Source organism: Moschus berezovskii, chromosome 2 (assembly GCF_049115385.1).
Source record: "Moschus berezovskii isolate FMDL1 chromosome 2, NW_MosBer_1.0, whole genome shotgun sequence".
NCBI classification, from domain to species: Eukaryota; Metazoa; Chordata; class Mammalia; order Artiodactyla; family Moschidae; genus Moschus; species Moschus berezovskii.
The window spans coordinates 29,486,261-29,502,657 of record NC_142461.1 but is presented as its reverse complement, the minus strand read 5'-3'; the positions used below and the strand labels follow the sequence as shown (position 1 = coordinate 29,502,657).

The 16,397-nt window shown below is 57.4% G+C and overlaps 1 protein-coding gene across 1 annotated transcript; it reads left to right on the top strand.

Annotated features, from left to right (window-relative positions):
- The first annotated feature begins 3,310 nt into the window (after nucleotides 1–3,310).
- WNT6 (Wnt family member 6) lies at nucleotides 3,311–16,339 on the top strand. Its single transcript, XM_055398633.2, has 4 exons — nucleotides 3,311–3,578; nucleotides 13,188–13,408; nucleotides 13,637–13,971; nucleotides 15,567–16,339. The coding sequence occupies exons 1-4, from the start codon at nucleotides 3,499–3,501 to the stop codon at nucleotides 16,026–16,028; spliced, it is 1,098 nt and encodes a 365-aa protein (XP_055254608.1). The 5' UTR covers nucleotides 3,311–3,498; the 3' UTR covers nucleotides 16,029–16,339.
- The last annotated feature ends 58 nt before the right edge of the window (nucleotides 16,340–16,397 follow it).

The following is a 16,397-nucleotide window of genomic DNA, read 5'->3' as shown; positions in this document are numbered from 1 at the left end:
CCCCTGCAGCGAATCTGATGTTATCTATCCCCAGCTGCTTCTCTCCCCCTCCACAGTCCCCACTTCTGCCCCTCCTTCCTCTCCAACCCCATAGCCAGACAACCCTGTTTCTCCTTCCCCGCCTCTCTTTTGGATGGGCCTAGACCTAAGGTGGAGGGAAGGGGGAAGAGGTGGAGGGGGCCTGGAGGACAGAGAGAAAGAGATCCGAGTGGCACCCCATCCATGCTACAGAGGTGGTGTGTGTGTGCAAGTGTGTGTGTGCGTGATCTCCAGGAAAGCCAGCATGTGTCTCAGTCTGAGCCAACCTGTGTGGCCAGCCCTACCTGTGGATGAACATTTCCCAGCATCGTCTAGGAGAGGTGAGGCGTCCTGTGGTTTCTGCGGGGCTATCTGGAGACCTAAGCTCAGCTGTGGGTGTGCCTGCGTGCATATGCACGTGCATGCATCTTGATCTGTCTTTGTGTGCCTCTGTTTCCATCTCCTAGTTTCCCAGCCCTTCTCCGTGGAGGGTCTTCCAAGGTGATAGTGATGGCTTGCTTGAAGCCCAGGAACATCTGAACTCATCTCTGTGAAGGTTTGAGGCTTCAGGAGTGAAGTCATGGCTCTCGCTCTGCCCAGATGCCAACCAACTCCTAGATGGGGGTGCAGAGAAGGCAGAAAGCAGTGGGCAGAGGTAAGGTTGCCCTTGGAACAGAGGCCTTCAGAATTGAGTCTTCAGGAGACCTGCCCATCACAGACTGCAGCCCACCCCTCCCTGCCCCAGTGCTTCCACAGGCACTAGTGGGCCAGCTGTTTCTGGAATGGGATTCGGGGGTGCTTGAGTTGGGGGAAAGATGAGGACTTGGGAAATCCAGGGGTGGCCAAATATTCTACAAGGTCTGGCCAGAGAGAGTGCTGCAGGAGGGTGGGGCGTTCTGTGTGTGTTTGTAGGAAAGGTGGGGGGTGGGGGCAGAAAGGCCGCCTGCGGGGGAGAAGGCTTCTTGGCAAACGCCCCAGTTTCCTGAGCTGATCCCTGCTCCCTGCCACTGCTCCCAATTCTGTTGTTTCAATAACATCATTTTTATCCACCCCACAGAGAGACCATGTCTTAGGAGGGGGAGGTGAGGGGCAGGGCTAGGGCATGAGGGGGTGGTAGTGGAGAGAGGCTGGGGGGTCTGGAGGGAGCAGGGACCAGATTTGGGGCGCTCCCTCCTCAGGCAGAAGCAGGGCGGTCCCAGAGCACTGGTCCCCTGATGACAAAGACAAATACATTAAAATTCTTGCCTCGGAGAAGAATGCAGGATCAGGAGAGCATTTCATAATCTGTAATAACAGTAGCAGGGTGGGGGCGGGGGGGGGGCAGAGGGTTCGAAACCCAGGCAGTGGTTCCCAGGGGACTGGTCATTGGCCACCTGCAGCCTCTAGGGACACCCCACCCCAACCCAGAACCCTCCAGCCGCTTGTTCAGCACCATCTGGCCTGAGTGTGGGCCCAACTTTGGTTGCATTGTTGAGTGTGCAGTGTCCGGAGTTGGCACTGCCCTACAGAAACAGCAACTGGGTCCAAAATTAAGAGGTGCAGGGGCTGTGCCTGGCATCTGGTTGCTATTAAAGGCTAAAATGGGAGGGGCTGCACTTGGACCACGCCCCCTGCCTCTCTCAGCCACTAGCCCCCGTCTCTAGAGCACTCCAGCACCCTCACCAGAAGAACTCTCAGTGCCCAGGACAAAGGGTTAGACTGATTCAACCTGGACACCATGGCCCTAGGGTGGGGGTCCCAGCAAACCCAGGGGCTCCCCTGTGTGCCTAGGCCAACGTTTCTCTATTTCTTTTATCTTTTCCACTTGCTCATCCTTCCTTTCCCAGATCTGCCTCCTCCCCTGGGACCTGCACCTTACACCCCCAGCCCATCTTGATCCACTTGTCCCTACACTCAGAATCGTGGCTTCTCTCTGCTCACCAGGGTGTTTCTCTCCTTATCTCTCTTACCAGTGGCCCTACTCCCCAAGTTCAGATGCTCCCCACTCCCCCGCCAACACACACACACTCCAGAGAAGACCGGGAGCTTTCCTCTAGACGCCTGAAGTTTCTGCCACATGGGCTTGAGGTCCTCCATCGTTCTCTCCAGCCAGGAGCACCCGTACAACTTGATGGCTGCTCTGGATAGAGGTGGAAGGGAGCCTGGCCCTTGCCATGGAATGTCCTGCACCACCTGTCCCTCTGCACGCCCGGGGCACACGGGGCGGGAGCGGGGAGCAGGGACTACACCTCCCTGCCAGCCCGCTTGGCGTGATGAATGGAGCTGTCCTTCCTCCCCACGGGGGCCTTTGATCTCCCCTCGTGGGGAGGGGGCCAGGGGCATCAAAGACATTTTTGTGGCATTAGAGAATCAGATAAAACGCCATCTCACCTGCAGCTGCCCTCCCACCCGCTCCGGCCCCGGCCAAGTTGGGGGAGCACCCATGAGGCAGGGACCTTCGGACCCACGAGGCCCGGCTGCAGCGAGTCCTGACCCTTCGCTCTGCAACCTCCATTCAGTCGCTCGCTTGCACGTGCGAGCGCTTGATCGCAAGCCATAAAGAGGTTCCTCTCTCTTGCTGTCTAATCTGCCCTCCCTCACCTCCTCCCCTGAGCGCCGGCCTGATGAGGCGGGGGCTGGGGAGCAGAGTGGAGGCCCATCGCTTCCTTCCCTGCTCAAGAAAAGGCTGCAAAAGGGGGCTTGCGGCGCGGAGGCGGGGTCCGGTCAGAGGTGACCCCCTCCGGAGTCTGCCCATCGGGCCATCGAGTTCGACACCCCTCCCCGGAGCACCCAGCGCCGGGGGCCGACTGCGTCTCCCGGCCCCCGCTCCAGCATCCCACTCCGCACCGCCCCCCAACCCAAACTCCCTCATTCCTGGGAAGTTTTCTCTCTTTACAGTCAACAAACCTGTCAAACGTCTCCCTTCCAGCCCGTCCCCCATTCCTTCTCTCCTCTTCCTTCCCCCCGCTTACCCTTCTCCACCCTGCCTCCCCGCACCCCCCTTGCCCCCGACTCCGAGAGGCGGCGGGGGCTCCCAGGCCGCGAGAGAGGCGAGGTGAGGGGGCGAGGCAGGCGGGTCCCCCAGCCACGAGCGTGCTCGGGCCCCGCCCTCCGCCGAGCTCTGCGCCCGCCGCCCCGGGGCGCTCGGCTACCTCCCGAGAGTCCCGCCGCCTGACTGTCGCAACTGCCACCCCCATGGCCCCCCTGCCCCCCGCCCCCGCCCCGGCCCCGCTCCCCTCCCACCCCCGCCCCCGGCTCTGATTTCTTCTCCCGAGCGAGCTCGGCAGGAGACACAGGCTCTGGCTGCCCCGTCCGCTCTCCGCCTCCGCCGCGCCCTCCTCGCCCGGGATGGGCCCCCCCGCCGCCGCCGCCGCCGCCGCCGCCGGAGCCATCGCCTCCCGGCCGCCGCCGCGCTCGCCCTGAAGCCCGGGCCCCCGCGCGCAGCGGCTGGCCCCTCAGCCTCGCGCCCTGCCCGCACCCGCCGGCCCTAAAGCTGTCACGATGCAGCCGCCCGCGCCCTCCCGCCTGGGGCTGCTCCTGCTGCTGCTCCTGTGTCCGGCGCACGTCGGCGGACTGTGGTGGTGAGTGCTGCGTCTGGCTGCCCCCGCGGACGTGGAGCTCGGACGTGGGGACCTCGGGGCCGAAGGTGGGGCTCCGGTTCGCGCTCCCGCCGCCTCCCGGCTCTACCTGTGCGCGGAGCCCAGCCCCTCGGCAGCTGGAGACTCGAGGGGGAGGTGCGTGCCGCTCCTGCCGACCTCCTCTAGGGGCATTTCTGTACCGCCACTTAGACGTGCCCACACACCCCCTGCCCGCCTCCCTACCTTCTACTGCATTTCCTCCTCCTGTGTCCCACCCCCACCGCAGGTTACGCGCTCAAGCCAGGTCCCCGAGGAATCAGCGGATGGGTAGGAAAGAGATACGGGGAGACAGGGGCAAGATCTGCAGTCTGAGATACGAATGAATAAAAGTGTGTTAAGACGGCTTTGCATTTAGGGGAGAGAGGCTGAGTCTGGGGGAAGGAGAACAAGGTGGGAAACCCCTGGCAGGGAGAGTCGAGTAGCTGCCTCTCCCCGCCCCACTTTGCCCACAAACCCACCAGCTTCTCTCTGGGCTCCTTCGGAATGGGTGGTAGGGGCGGGAAAGGGAGCGTAAAGGGGGAAACTGAGTCAGAACCTTCGCTTTCTCTAATTTCTCCTCCCAGAGCAAAGAGGAGGAAAGGCAGCAAAAGGACCCAAGCTCCTGGCCCTTCCAGATGTAGAGGTCATGGATGAAAAAATGTGCTGCTGGGAATCGTGGAGGGTCCTGGTGGAAGGGAGCAAGGCCTGGCCAGCCAAGGGATGGGGTGGAGTTCCCAGACTGCCCTAGCTAGAGCAGACACATAGGAGGCTGAGGTTGCGGGAACTTGGAGTCTTGCGGGATGGATAGAGGCTGGGGAGGTGGGTGCCCGGCCGGGACCGCTCAGCGATCCGGATCCCGTAGACTTTTTTTTCCCCTTCTCAGTCTTGGGAGCAGCAAGGACCCGCCCGGAATAGTTGTGTTTAGAGAGGAGGGACTTGGCCGATACCCGCTGGTGCATTAGCCAATCCTAACAAGTCCAAACCTTGTCTATTTGCATACCGCCAGTTCATTGGCTGGATTCTCTACCCTCCACTCCTCTCCCACCCCGGGATTTGGAAGAAGGGGTGGGGCAGGCAGTTCCCTCTTTTCTAGGAAGATAGCTGGATGCCCACACAGGGAGCTGCTGGCCATGATCCCACTTCCATGATGTAGGAGAGAAGTCCCTCAGGGTGTCAGTGAGGGGGCCAAGCCAGGGCGACCTAGGTCCCGGCTAGGGAACATGAGTCCCTGGATCCTGACTTAGAATAATGCAGTAGCACTATTTGAAATAAAGCACTCTTTGAAATAAAGAGAACTGCGATCTAATCTCCCCCCATTGTCAAGCCTATGACCTTGGGCAAGTCACTTCTCCCTGCTCCCCGATGTCTCAACTGTAAGATAGGGAGTCAGTCCTCCTACCTGGAAGGCTTGATAGGAGGACTGGGTGGGATGACCTACAACATAATCTGACCTTGGGAGGTGTTCCTAAATATAAGTCCTCTCCTTCACACCCCAGGTTCTGGCCAGAATCCCCAAGGGTGAAAGTGGGATCAATTTAAATTAAAATCTAGGGTCTCTAGCAAAATTTTGCAAAGGGATCTCTATTTCTTATTCCCCATACACACCTGTCCTAACTTTGCCCTTTCTCAGAGTATGGAGACAGAGGTCTCTCCCTGAGGGCTGTTGCCTTCCTTCCCCACCCCACTCCACCCCCTACTATTTGTCCCAATTTTATCATCCTTCCACTTAAAAATACCAGTTCCTCCATGACGCTGCCCCTCTGTCTTTCCTCCCTTGCCTTCTCTATGCTCTCACTGCACTCCATGCATTGGACACTATGCCAGTTAGGCATTTCACTGACTGCCCTCTCATCTTAGGTCCCTTTTCCCTGCTCCTGCGAGGCGGAGCCTTTGTCTTTAGGGCCCTGGAGACTAAAGGTGCTGGGAACAGCTATATGGAGTTCTGCTGGGGTTTGTGTTCATGGTGGCTCCTTTGTTTGGGAGGGGTTGCTGGGTGGGAGCCATGCCAGAGGAAGAGAGACCTCGTCCCTTGGAGACTGACCCTGAAGCTGGAAAGGAGGGAGTGGGGGAGGAGGGGAGGAGGGCAGGTGTGGAAGAACACAGAGGCCTTCATGGCCACAGCTGCAGGGCAAGCCGGGTGAAGAGTGAGGAGCTGGAGTGATAAGGTGTCTGGCAACTGGCTCACTCAGATACTTTGGAGAGGCTGCCCCACCCCTGAGGCTTCACCTGAAGCAAGAGCTTCTTCAGGCAAGAAATGTCCGGGCTGCTCCCTGATGTATAGGATTGGTTGGCTGGATCTTTTCTTCCTGCTTCTCAGAGAACACTGACCAGGCCGGAGCTCCAGCAGTGAACAGGAAAGCGGCTGGACTCACAGCAGCCCATTGCAGTCCATGCTGTCATTCTAGCAGCAGCCAGGCTGAGAAGACATAGTTCCCCGGGAACTCTGAGTGACCGGACTGTCCTGGTTAGGAAAGGAGGGCCCTGGAGGGGCGTGGCCCAGGCCTTAGGCTCATGGACCTGGCTCTAGGTCCCCCAGAAGTTTCCCCTTCCAATTTCTTCCCTCCTCCCCCCTTCTTTCACGCCGCCCCCCTTCTCCAATGCTTTCTAAACTCTGCCTCTGACCTCTGTCTGTCTCTCTCATCTGTAACCATATCTTTGTGAATCACAGAATCCCAGATTCCAGGACACTGGCCAGGCTCTCTTGAGGTCATCTTGTCCAGCTTACTGCCTCCGGGCTATCCAGCTTATGCTCTGGCCCTGACAGATTCTGTCCTGGTCATCAGCTCCCAGCCCTCCCATCCTGCTCTCTGCCCCTTCTCATCCTCCCCCAGGAAGTTCTTCTCAATATCTGGCCCATCTTTATTTATACCTTCAATCAGTGGATGTAGAAAATAGCTCACTCTCACAGGATAGCCAAATCAATCTCCCTTCTTCTCCTTTCCTCTTTCCATTTAATATTTTCTATGAAAGAAACTAACCCTCCCGTTGTTCCACTAGGAAAAGCACCACTCGGTCTCACTCCCTTCCCCCATCTCATCTTCCCTATGGAAACAGGCGCTGGTCAGCTCTGGGAGGCAGGGAAAGGACCCAGGCCTCTTCGTGACACCCAGGCTTTCCAGTTGTGACTCCCACCACCCCTTCCCATCCTCTCTCTCTCTGGAGCCCCTGACCCTTCATGGTCAGTCTTGTTGCTGGCTCCCACCAGCTTAAGATGGGGTGGGTGGTGGGGGTAGGGTGGCCATCCAGGCCTACCCTCCCAGCCCCCACCCCGCGCCTTGGCAGCTTCCCCTGGAGGGAGACAATGGGGCTGTGAGCAGAAAAGGGCAGGGGCAAAAGGAGGCTGGCTTGGTCCAGGCCAGAGCTTGCCCTGAGCCCACCAGAGTCCTGGCACCATGACATTTCCCGGGGGGGTGCAGTCCCCTCCTGCCCCGTTCTCATCGGAAGCCAGGAGTTGGGTGGGAGCGGGAGTTGGCGGGGGAAGTCAGCAAGAGGCTTGATCATCAGGGCCCAGCCAGGGGGATTCCAGAATGTGTACTTTGATGAAGAAATGCAGCGGTGGAGGGGATGAGGCAGGGGTTGGGGGGGTGGGGGGTGCGGGCAACCGGGCTGCAGTCAGGCTGGCAGTAGGGCACCCAGCCAGCCAGAGCAGGAGGTGCTCAGGAACACAGAGCCTGTCCCCCGGGAGTGGAAAGAGCGCCCTCTAGCCTGCACCCTCCTTCCTGCCAGGGGCAGGGTGGGGTGAGGCCCTGGGTGCTTCCCCTGGACTGCCTGAGGAGGAGCACAGGGAGGGAAAGGTCGCTGGGCAAGTACTTCACCCACTTTTCACCTGGTCTCTTTGGCTGTTTCCTCCAGCTTGGAGCCCTGTGCTTAATCCAGAAATTAAATCTAGAAAGGACCTTACAGATCATCTGGCCCTATCTTCTCACTCTCAGTGAGAGAAGTCTAGCAAAGTTCAGGGACAGGAGGTGACTTGCCCAAGGCCACCCAGAATGCAAGTAGCTGAGGGTTGGGGACCAGGAGCCCACCTCCCACTGAGTACTGCATCCTGGTGTGTAGTAGGGTAGGGGTCAGGAAAGGGGTACAGGGCCTTGCACAGGCCCCTTCTTCTCCCCCGTCCTCCCCTTCTCACAGTGCTTCCCCACCTCAGTATGGGAGAGCAGAGGGCACAGGACAGGCTTTCTGCAGGATATCCAGTGGATGGTCATTGTGTCCAGGCCTCTGACCAGCAGTAAGCCATCTTGTGTGGGAAGTCATTCAGGGCAGGGAAAGCCCCTGCAAGGGGAGAAGTGTGAGGAGGTGGGTAGGGCAGCACCTGGGACTGGGCAGAAAGAACCCAGTTGGGCCAGGGGGGTGGGGAGCCAGGATATGGGGTGGCTGGTGGGCGGTGGGGAGGTAGGGGTTAATGGAGCTGGGGCATTACAGACTTTGATGTGGTGCTTGGGGTGGGGGTAGGGACTGGGGGAGGGGGAACAGTAATTACTGAGTTAGACAGAGCAGGACAGGACAGGCGGGCGGGCACAGGCCCGGGCCCAGCCTCCCCGGCAGCCCAGCCGTCAGGCAACATTTTTCTACCCCTTCTCCACCACCCACCTCCCCCACCCCTGTGCAGCCCCCCCCCCCAGCCCCGGGGCTCAGGGCTCCCTCTGCTGGCTCTTGGGAGCTGAGGGTCAGACTAAGGAGTACCCAGAATGAGTGCGGGGAACTAGTGGGGATTTGGCTGTGAGGCCCTTTAGAGGAACAGGCATCAGAAAGGTCTGTGATCCTCTTGGCCTCAAGAATCCACCCAGGAGCACTGGCTGGAGTAGGGAGGCGGGGGTTGGGGGGATCTTGGAGGGTGCTCCTGGTCCATGGGTTAGACTGGCAGGGGAGGAGGAAATACTGGGATCCAGGCTAAGGAGAGTTAAAGCAAAGCATGTTCTCAGGAATTCACACATGCTGCCTGATTGGCGTGAACTGTGCAGGCCCAGGAAATGATTAAGGGTGTGAATGGGAAGTCACCCATTTGGAGACACTTGGGGAAGCCCCCTCTCTGGACAGGCTCTTTTCATCATGTAACCTGAGAAGTCGGCAGGTATTATTATTTATTTTCACTTTACAGTTGAGGACACTGAGGTTCAGAAGGTTAAGTTTCCTCATCCATTCAACAAAGGCTAAGTGCCAACCTCCCTGGCTAGGGGCTTGCTAACATCGTCGTGGAACCAGCAAATGGCGCAGCCCAGATCCAAACCCAAGTCCGATGGATTCTCAAGGCCCTGAGTTGTGTTCTGCTAGTGACATGATACTTCTCCCTGAGATCTTTGTCTGGAATGAGTTTATATCTAATTGGAAAGATAAGACAAGAAGATGTGACAAAACAATTATGCCACCGGCCTGGATGACAAACAACAACCCCCATCATGAGTGACACCAGGAGTGGGGAAGGTGGGGGGTCAGTGCGGGCTGGGGCACACCAGAGGCTCCTTAGAGAAGGTGGGATCTGAGGCGAGTTTGGAGAGATGCTGTGTGAGATCTGGATGACTTAGGGGTGAGCTAGGGGGTGTCTCCGAATCTGGAAACTTAGCGGTGTGATCTGGGATGGATGCAGAGTCAGCCAACCCTGATCAGACTAAGGACCATGTGGAGGACAGTATGCAAGAGCCCCTGAGGTATCAGAAGCCCTCGGGGCGGGACAGCTGTTTCCTCCAGTCTCTTGGGTTTTTAAAATATTTGCCTAAATTTCTTGCGATGGGGATTCCCCCATTGAGTGGCCAGGGTCAGTCCCCTCTCTTGCTTGCCTGTACAATAAGGGTGAAGTGGACTAGAAAATCTTCCACCCTCTGAATCCAGGCATGGAAAGGTAAGTTAGGCCAGAAACCCAGGCCTCCAAGACTTAGATTCACAGACACTGCCAATAGGAACTGGCTGCCCCCGGATGCCACCTCATTTGGCTACTTATTCTACCAACCGAGGTCCCTGGGAAGGAGATCTTGGCACAGGAGCCAAGCCAGCTAGAATGGCCAAACGCAGGCTTGTTCCTTCTTGTCTATGTACTGATTTCTTTTAGGGCTAGCTTTGTTTTTTCTATGCCCAGGAGCGGCTATTTGTTTAGGATCTCAGATCCTACATATCATATATTTCCTACCACCACTGTGCTCCAACCTACCAGCCCCCGCCCAACACTCTGATGCTTCCAGACAGGCACCTCTTCCCTAGGCTGATCTCAGGCCAATGCTAACTCAGAGGCCCCCAAAGCAGAGTTCAGTCCCTAAGCAAGCAGAAGGGAAGGAAGGAGGGCAAAGGAAGAGGGGAGATGGGGGAGTTATTTTGTGATTCGGTTAAAGATGGTGTTAAAGTTAGGCTATTCGAGTCTGTCTCGCCAACTCCTTATCTTCCAGACGCCCAGAGAGGGAACTGACTTGCTCAGCATAGCTCAGCTCCCCCAGAGTGGACAGAGACCAGAGTACAAATGTGAGGCCTGGTGTTTTGCCCAACACTTCCCTGCCAGTCCCCTTCTGGAGTTTCCTTTCCTGTGACTTGAAGATGGGAGTGAGGACAGGAGGGCAGGGAGCAAGCTGGTCCCTTGGGATTCTAGCTGCTACTATTGCCCATCCCTCCTCCTGACCGGCTTGTAAACAAGTCTAGTTCCCAGGCAGCCAGCCAGCCTGAGGAGCCAGACCCAGACCAGAAACTGACTCCAGGGCAGCCCCTCAACCCTGTGCAGGGCCAGCCCCACCTCCTGGGGGGCCCTGCCTGTCGTGCTCCTCCTGATTCGTCTCCTATCTCAAGCTTCTGGGAAAAAGACAAGGTCAAGAGGTTCTTTCCCTTTCTTGCCTGCATACCCCACACTCTCCTACTTCCCCAGAGCAGGAGGGGGGAGAGAAGCAGGATGGGACAGAGTAACCTTGGGAAGATAAGGCCAGTCAGCCTTGGGAAAGTAGGGAGTTAGCAGAGGGCAGGATTGGGGAGGGGAGACTGGGGAACTTGGCAGCTTGGGGGTGGAGTGGGGAAGACAGGTTTGCAGGGTCCCAGGCTTCTAGGTAGAGTTCTCAACATGCACGTGTCAGAAGAGGAGCTGGATGGCTATGTGGAGGCCTGTTTCTCTGCCTCTGAATCCAGCTGGGGAGAAAATGTTTCTGGAAGCTAATTAGGAGTCATGAAGCCACATGTGGACAGGGTTCAAGTGAGGACCTTCTCCTTAGATGGCTCCTTCATTCACTCAAAAACATGTATTAGATGGTATTCATTGGAGAAGCACAGTAATTGTTCACAATATGCAAATTTTCATAATAAAAATTGGAGGGGAAATACAAATTAAGCAGCTAAAAATCTGCCATGGGAAACGAAAGTAATAGTCCTAACTCTCAAGGTGCTCCACAGTCTTATTCACCAACCTTGTACAACCATACTGGAAGTTGCCCCCAATTATTTTTGTAATGAAATGGGATAAGTAAGTAGAAGGGGGATGAACAAATCGATAGAAATAAAGATAGATAGAGACTGATCAACTTGAACAGCCAGGGGTTTTCTGGCCCACTTGCCCCTGCCCCATCTATTACTTCTCTAGGGATGTGAAAGGGTTGGGGCTGGACCTTCCCAGGTAAGGTGGGAATGCAGTGATGGCAAGTCCTAAGCATGGAGGCAGGCAAGTTTGGATTATGAGTCTCTCCACTGAGGAGAGAACTTTGATTCCTGGACTACTCGGGTAGGGGTGATGACATTGACCGGACAGGATGGTGATGGGGGTGGGGTGGAGTGTGGAGGAAGACTTTACAGGATTGAGGACTGAGCTCAAGGATTGCGCTTACACATCTTCCTGCAATCATGTCTTCAAGCATCTCACTCCTTAGTGAGAGAAGTTCTACCTTAAGACCTAAATTCCTCCTGCTGCTATTTAAGCCCATTACATCTCATTGTTGTGGGCCCAGAACATGCCTGGGCAGCCAGTACTTGAGGAGCAATGGGGACAGTGGGGTGGATGTGCACTGAAGCTAAGCTGAAAAGTAGGTCACCTTGACCTTTGGCACATATCTACCAACGTTTTCCTCCACGTTTTCTTTCTCATGGAGTCGCTTCTCCCCACCCAAAATCTTATTCCACCCCCTGCTAAAGGATTTTGAGTGGTTTCAAATTACCCTCAGCCTAAAAGCTCTACCTACTTATTCCTACCAGACAGAGATCTCAGCTAAGTGCTCAAATAAGAGCATTCCAATTAAAGTAGTCCCCTCCAGGTGTGAATACCCAGCCAAGTGAATCTTCAGGGGTATGATATACAGCGACTAAAAAGAAGTGCTAGCCTCGGATGAAACAAAGGCTAAGAATGGAGGGATTTCTGAAAGTGTGTGGAACTCCCGGTAAGGTCTTTTCCCACCAAGCCAAGGAGTATCCCCTCCGCAATCAGTTATGTTATCTGCCCTGCCACCCCCGCCCCATGCACTGGTCTTGGCTTGCTGCCATCTTGCTCTGGAAAGGTCACAGACCCTGGAGCATGAGAAGGGTCAGTGTCATCTACTTTACAACATGGCTTCAGAGACTCAGTCCCCAGTGCCTTCCTCCTGCTCAGGGAAACAGGGAGATATTGCGGGGGTGGGGTGGGGTGCGGAATCTGACAGAAGGAGAAATCTGGGCTAGAGAGGGGGTGTGACCTTCCTCAAAAGCACCCTTCCCTGACCACTCTAACATGCCATGGCTTGCTGTATTGCTGGGATTGCCCTACCTTTCTAGCATCAGGGCTAATCAGCTAACACAAGACCAGCTTGTGGTCCACTAAGACCAGATCCTTTTCTGACATTGTCTACTTTTCTTTATATTTCTTTATTATATGTACCTTCCTTTCTTTGACAGCTTACTTCTTTTATTCCTAATTGCACTTATTTGTTATTTTTACTTTTGGCTGCGCTGGGTCTTCATTAGTGTGAGGGCTTTCTCTAGTTGCAGAGAGTGGGGGCTATTCTCTAGTTGCAGCGTGCCCAGCTTCTCATTGCAGTGGCTTCTCTTGTTGCAGAGCAGAGGTTCTAGGGTATGAGAGCGTCAGTAGTTGCAGTACATGGGCTCAGGAATTGTTGCACACTGGCTTAGGTGCTCGGAGGCACATGGGATCTTCCAGGACCAGAGATCAAACTAGTGTCCTCTGCATTGCAAGGCTGATTCTTAACCACTGGACCACCAGGGAAGCCCCATGATGGCTTGCTTGATCTTCCTTCCGTTAACGTCCTGTTCTTTGCCCTTTTGGGTTATGCCTGGTGAATTTTAACTTTGGTCTACCTGGTGCCAGATGCCTTCACCTTGAGTCAAAATCCTGTAAGGATTTATTAATGAAGGTGTACACAGAAGGACAGACGGATAATACTGACTTTGCTCTATAGCAATTTCAGTCTAGAATCTAACTCAGAGGGAACACACACACACACACACACACACACACACACGCACGGAATAGTAAGAGTACCAGGGGGACAACCTCTATCTCAATTGGGGGTGCTGGTGGGGCTAGAGGCGTGTCACAGCTCCCAACTGTGGGCTGGGCGGGGCTGGTCTCCTGCCCCTCCCCCAAGCTCTTAGAGTTACAACCATGGTCTGCTGTTCTTTACTTCCCAGGGCCGTGGGCAGCCCTTTGGTCATGGACCCTACCAGCATCTGCAGGAAGGCCCGGCGGCTCGCAGGGCGGCAGGCTGAGTTGTGCCAGGCCGAGCCAGAAGTGGTGGCCGAGCTAGCGCGGGGCGCCCGGCTGGGGGTTCGGGAATGCCAGTTCCAGTTCCGCTTCCGCCGCTGGAACTGCTCCAGCCATAGCAAGGCCTTCGGGCGCATCCTGCAACAGGGTCAGTGTGGGGAGGACCCCAGGAGGGGGCTGCTGTCTCGCCGTTGGGGGAGTCAGAGGAGAGGGTGGGGGTTGGGGGAGGCCCACGGAGCCCCACTTCCTCCACGGGTCAAAGGACACGGCCCCGATCCTGTCTCCCAGCCCCACGCCACGCTGCCTCGCGCCCACCGCAGCGCCCCGGAACCCAGCCCGGGTCTTGCTGTCTGACCGCCCCTCCCCGCCTCCGCAGACATCCGGGAGACGGCCTTCGTGTTTGCTATAACGGCGGCGGGCGCAAGCCACGCGGTCACGCAGGCCTGCTCCATGGGCGAGCTGCTGCAGTGCGGCTGCCAGGCGCCCCGAGGCCGGGCCCCACCCCGGCCCCCCGGCCTGCCGGGAACCCCAGGGCCCCCCGGCCCCGCGGGGTCCCCCGACGGCAGCGCCGCCTGGGAGTGGGGGGGCTGCGGCGACGACGTGGATTTCGGGGACGAGAAGTCGAGGCTCTTCATGGACGCGCAGCACAAACGGGGACGCGGAGACATCCGTATGTTGGTGCAACTTCACAACAACGAGGCGGGCCGGCTGGTGAGTGGGGACAGGCGCGTATAAAGGCGCGCGCCTGTGAGTGTGGAAATGTGGGAGTGTGGGTGAGTTTGAAAGGATGTGGAGACTGTGGTATATGAAGAGTGAGTTTGTGGAAGGCTGTGGGGAAGTGAGGGTGTGAGTGGGGTATATACAGTGTGTAGGAGTTTGTTCATGTGTGGGAGGCCACTTGGGAAGATTGGCTGGGGGTGTGGATGGGCCAGTGGGAAACAAGGTGGCTGACCTAGAAGAGGGAGTCACCTGGGGGACCTGGGAGGGCTAGGGGCTGATGGCCCAGTGGGCAGGGTAGGGAGGGGACACCCAGGGAAGAAGACCCAGGGCCTGTAGGTACCTCAGGTAGGGAGGATATGCTTCTGAGACAGGACAAGTAGGGCAAAGCTTGGGTGGCTAGGGGCTGCCAGGGCAGGGGCTGAGGAGGGAGTCCAAGGCCAAGGATGAGAGAAAGGAAAGAAGCCCAGTAAAGGTATGGGGTCTGGAGGTTAGGGAGCTGGAAAAAGTGAGGGAGGCTCCAGGGACAATGGTCTTGGAAAGGAGTGAAGGACGAGGAGTGGATCCTGATGGTAGGAGGGGTCAGGCAGAGCCAGGAAAGCTGTGACAGTCTAGGCACTTGTCAACTGGCTGCCTGGCAACCCCAGACCAGTCCCTGCCCAGAGCCCTGGCAGCCTCTCCCCTTTCCTCTACGATGAGCAGGGCCTCAGGAGCTCCTGTTTAGGGACAAGAAACAGTATGAGTCAGATGTTCCTGGGGGGGTGGGGCGGGGAGGGGAAAGAGAAGGGGCCTAGGAGGGGGCCCATAGACTTCAAGACTGTAGATAAGGTTGGCCCCTGGACTCTGAGCTTCCGGAAATGATCTTCCTGGGGCATCTGACCCCATAAATCTCTAGCAGGGTTGTGAGTCTTCCATTCCAGCTTCAGACATAAATGGTAACTAAAGGGCAGGACTCCTGGGTTTCATTTCTCAGTAGGGCATTCATAGGGGCCCTCCTGCACCCTATGCCTCAGTTCTAGCATGTGCCAGGGAACCCCCACATCCTATGTCTTGTAGGGTTCTGGCCTGAGGCATTGGGCAGGGCGGGGGAAGAGGGGACTCAGAGAGGAATGTCCAGACAGGCCCACATACCTGTCGGAATGGGTTGAGGAGGGTGGCTGAGACAGAGCGCAGGCTGCCTGCTCTGCCTGGGGCCCTGAGAGCAGGAATGAGAAGGCTGGCTGGCAAGAGGAATCCGTGCGACAGCTGCCGCCTTTACCCCCTCCCTCCAGGGAGCATCTCACCCTTGCTGTCCATTCCGCTTTCTCCCCATTCCTTGGCTTTGGATCCGGGAATCTCTACACTGCATACTGTCCCCCACTCCCCACCGCGCCCACTTCTCCATCATTCTTCCTCCTCCTCCTCTCCCGGGTGTCGGGCCCGTGATTTCCTCCTTCCCACTTTGCGCGCTCTCGCTTTTTAATTTTTTTGGTCTGCTGTTTTCTGTCTTCCATTCACCACCCTCCCCTATCTTATTTTCTGTCGGTCCTCTGGGCCTTTCTGCGCCCCACCTCCCAGATCCTATCCGCCTGCTCTTCTGCTCCCCGCAGGCCGTGCGGAGCCACACGCGGACCGAATGCAAGTGCCACGGACTGTCCGGCTCGTGCGCGCTGCGCACCTGCTGGCAGAAGCTGCCCCCGTTCCGCGAGGTGGGCGCGCGGTTGCTCGAGCGCTTCCACGGCGCCTCGCGTGTCATGGGCACCAACGATGGCAAAGCTCTGCTGCCCGCCGTCCGCACGCTCAAGCCGCCGGGCCGCGCTGACCTGCTCTATGCCGCCGACTCGCCCGACTTCTGCGCCCCCAACCGGCGCACCGGTTCGCCGGGCACCCGCGGCCGCGCCTGCAACAGCAGCGCCCCGGACCTCAGCGGCTGCGACCTGCTGTGCTGCGGCCGCGGGCACCGCCAGGAGAGCGTGCTTCTCGAGGAGAACTGCCTGTGCCGCTTCCACTGGTGCTGCGTGGTGCAGTGCCACCGCTGCCGCGTGCGCAAGGAGCTCAGCCTTTGCCTTTGACCCGCCGCGGCACCCGGAACTGCGCGCGGAGCCGCCTCTCGGCACCTGCAGGACCTCTGGGAGCCAGCAGAGGGCGCTGCCTCGGCCCGGCTTCCCCCTGAGAAAGTCCATCTCCCAGGCCTCTGAAAACTGCGAGGCGGTGGGGCTTGAGACTTACGCCGGTTCATCAAGGCCCAGGGCATTAAAGGAGCCACCCGACAGGGGCTCCCGGGGACTTCATGAGGAGACTATATACAGCCTCTCTCTCCTCAGCCCCCAGATGGAAACCAAAGAGCCAGTTTCTAGGCCTCCGGATGTGGGGCTCCTCAGAACTACTGGCCATGGGGTGGGTGGGTGAGTTTTGTATCAATAAAGATATTTAAACCAATA

Excerpts from the sequence above, each read along its gene's own strand:
- WNT6 (XM_055398633.2), top strand. The coding sequence starts at position 3,499 with ATGCAGCCGCCCGCGCCCTCCCGCCTGGGGCTGCTCCTGCTGCTGCTC. Across the intron at positions 13,409-13,636 it reads CGGGCGCATCCTGCAACAGG|ACATCCGGGAGACGGCCTTC; the intron begins GTCAGTGTGGGG and ends CCGCCTCCGCAG. Across the intron at positions 13,972-15,566 it reads ACAACGAGGCGGGCCGGCTG|GCCGTGCGGAGCCACACGCG; the intron begins GTGAGTGGGGAC and ends TGCTCCCCGCAG.